This window comes from Sinocyclocheilus anshuiensis, unplaced genomic scaffold (genome assembly GCF_001515605.1).
Source record: "Sinocyclocheilus anshuiensis isolate Anshui unplaced genomic scaffold, SAMN03320099.WGS_v1.1 scaffold22280, whole genome shotgun sequence".
Lineage (NCBI taxonomy): Eukaryota > Metazoa > Chordata > Actinopteri > Cypriniformes > Cyprinidae > Sinocyclocheilus > Sinocyclocheilus anshuiensis.
In genome coordinates this window covers 1-2,091 of record NW_015539727.1, presented here as the reverse complement: position 1 = coordinate 2,091, position 2,091 = coordinate 1, and the positions used below count along the sequence as shown (strand labels likewise).

Genomic DNA, 2,091 nt, shown 5'->3' with positions numbered 1-2,091 from the left:
ACACACACACACACACACACACACTCATATACAGGGAATGTGTGTTTGAGATCTTGAAGAGTGACATTACTACAACATTGTTTAACATGTTTAAGTTTATTCACAGAGTTCAGAAGATGTCGTTTGCAGTGATATTGAGCAAAACTGTGTTCTGCTTTTCTGTAAACAAGTGAGAATGAGGGTATGTCCATTACAGGGGTCTCTAACTGGCCGTCCTGCAGAGTTTAGCTCTAACCCTAATCAAACACACCTGAGCATGGTCTTCAGGATCATTAGACAATCACAGGTAGGCGAGTTTGATCAGGGTTGGAGCTCAACTCTACAGCGCATTGGCCCTCCAGGACAAGATTTAAGGAAGCCTGCTCTACATATTAGTCAGATCTCACAAATTCAGACATTATTCTACATAAACTGACAGCTGTGGCGTCGATGTAGCTGCACATTTCTCATTCATGTGACTTGAATAGTCCCAACAGAACAATTTGAATGGAATCCTTTTTTTGTATGTAGAAAACATAAACTGTTTTTTTTTTTTTTTTGCTGGGGCAGAGAAGCAGCAAGTAGCCCTCCGGCACCATTAATCTAACGGCCATCTGAATTATGCAGAACACATAAAATACATCTGATATTCTTAATTCATCTATTTGAAAAATGTGTCATTACTGTAAAATAATGACGGGCAAATCAGTTCTGAGATTCCCTATAGAACAAATAGTTATAGAAAGGGTTAAAAATATATATTCACAGATGACTGCTATTCTAAGTGTTACACTATTTGTTAACAGTTTGTCATACCAACACAAAGTAGATCACGGCAAGCAATCAGAAAGCTAAGCAGTTTTTTCCGTTCACGTAATATTTACAAATATGTATTACTATATAGATATATATTAAAAAAAAGTATCTAAAACATCACAATGATCATTACTCTCGTCCTCAAAGACAGAGTTAAAGTTTTACCAAATTGTGATCATTATTTTTATGATTGGCTGAGCTGCGTTTCAAATTAAGATACTTGTTTATAGAACCGTCGTATGAAAGCATAAATATCACACTCCCAATAGTGCCACTGCTATGAATACCAGTGATTGTAATTACCTGCACACTCATGCTGCATATAGATCACGTCGCTTTGATGTGAAAATATTGAGATTTAGAGACAAACACAGGCAAAACTGGCAACCTAAGGGTTTCCTATTTATCTTCAACCCCAGGACGAGTTGAGCAAACCTCACCTAATACTCAAACTCTCCCATGAAGACATCTCGAGAACATCTTGTCTTCACAGCCCTGCTCATCTACAAGCTCTCAATAATAAAGACACATGATGTGAGCATACAAAGGTACTTTATTTGGGTGAATGTACAGTTGCAGCACACGCTGTTTAGCGGTAACGGTGCAGCTGCAGGGTGTTGCGTCTCTTCCAGGCTGCGCGCCGAGAGCCGCCAATAGTGAGGTGGAACTTGTGGCCCTTGCCCAAACCACGGCTCTTCTTGCCTGCTGATTGAGGTGGAACTTGTGGCCCTTGCCCAAACCACGGCTCTTCTTGCCGGCAGACGTGAGCCCGCGCATTTCCCTGTGCTTGTGCACAGCCTTGGTGATCCACTGCGTGTCGGGGTTGCGTCTGATGGCTTTGTGGAAGGTGTCGATGAGGATCACTTCGAAGAACTTGTATGTGGAGTCTTCACCCACCCAGTAAGAGCTGAGCACCCGCAGACCTCCACAGTGACGGCCCGCACGCTCCTGAAAACACACGAGCAGCAGAGACGTCAGAGAAGAAGCACAACTGGGCGTTCAACGGACAGAACAAGATTCAGAGCACAAAGCCTGAATAAATGCATGCATCACTGGTTCCATTTATGAACATGCATGAGACCATTCATTAGGTGCAGGTGAGAAACTTCACCTAAAGTTGTGTAAACTGAAGCCATAACTAATGGTCAAAATAAAATACAAGTTCACATAATAATGCAAGACTAATGGTGACATCTGAATACAGCGAAACAGAGCTGTGTATTGAGAATAGGGTTGCAAAAAGGTGGAAAGTTTCCAGTAAATTTCGGAAACATTCCAGGATTTTTTGGAATATTC

At 41.6% G+C, this 2,091-nt stretch overlaps 1 protein-coding gene across 1 annotated transcript; it reads right to left on the bottom strand.

Moving 5' to 3' along the window:
- Nucleotides 1-1,384: 1,384 nt before the first annotated feature.
- LOC107683873 (60S ribosomal protein L15-like) lies at nucleotides 1,385-1,786 on the bottom strand (the record flags this gene model as incomplete). Its single annotated transcript, XM_016479922.1, has 2 exons — nucleotides 1,385-1,497; nucleotides 1,551-1,786. Coding segments are annotated over 2 exons (349 nt in total), but the record flags the coding sequence as incomplete, so codon positions are not given.
- Nucleotides 1,787-2,091: the final 305 nt, after the last annotated feature.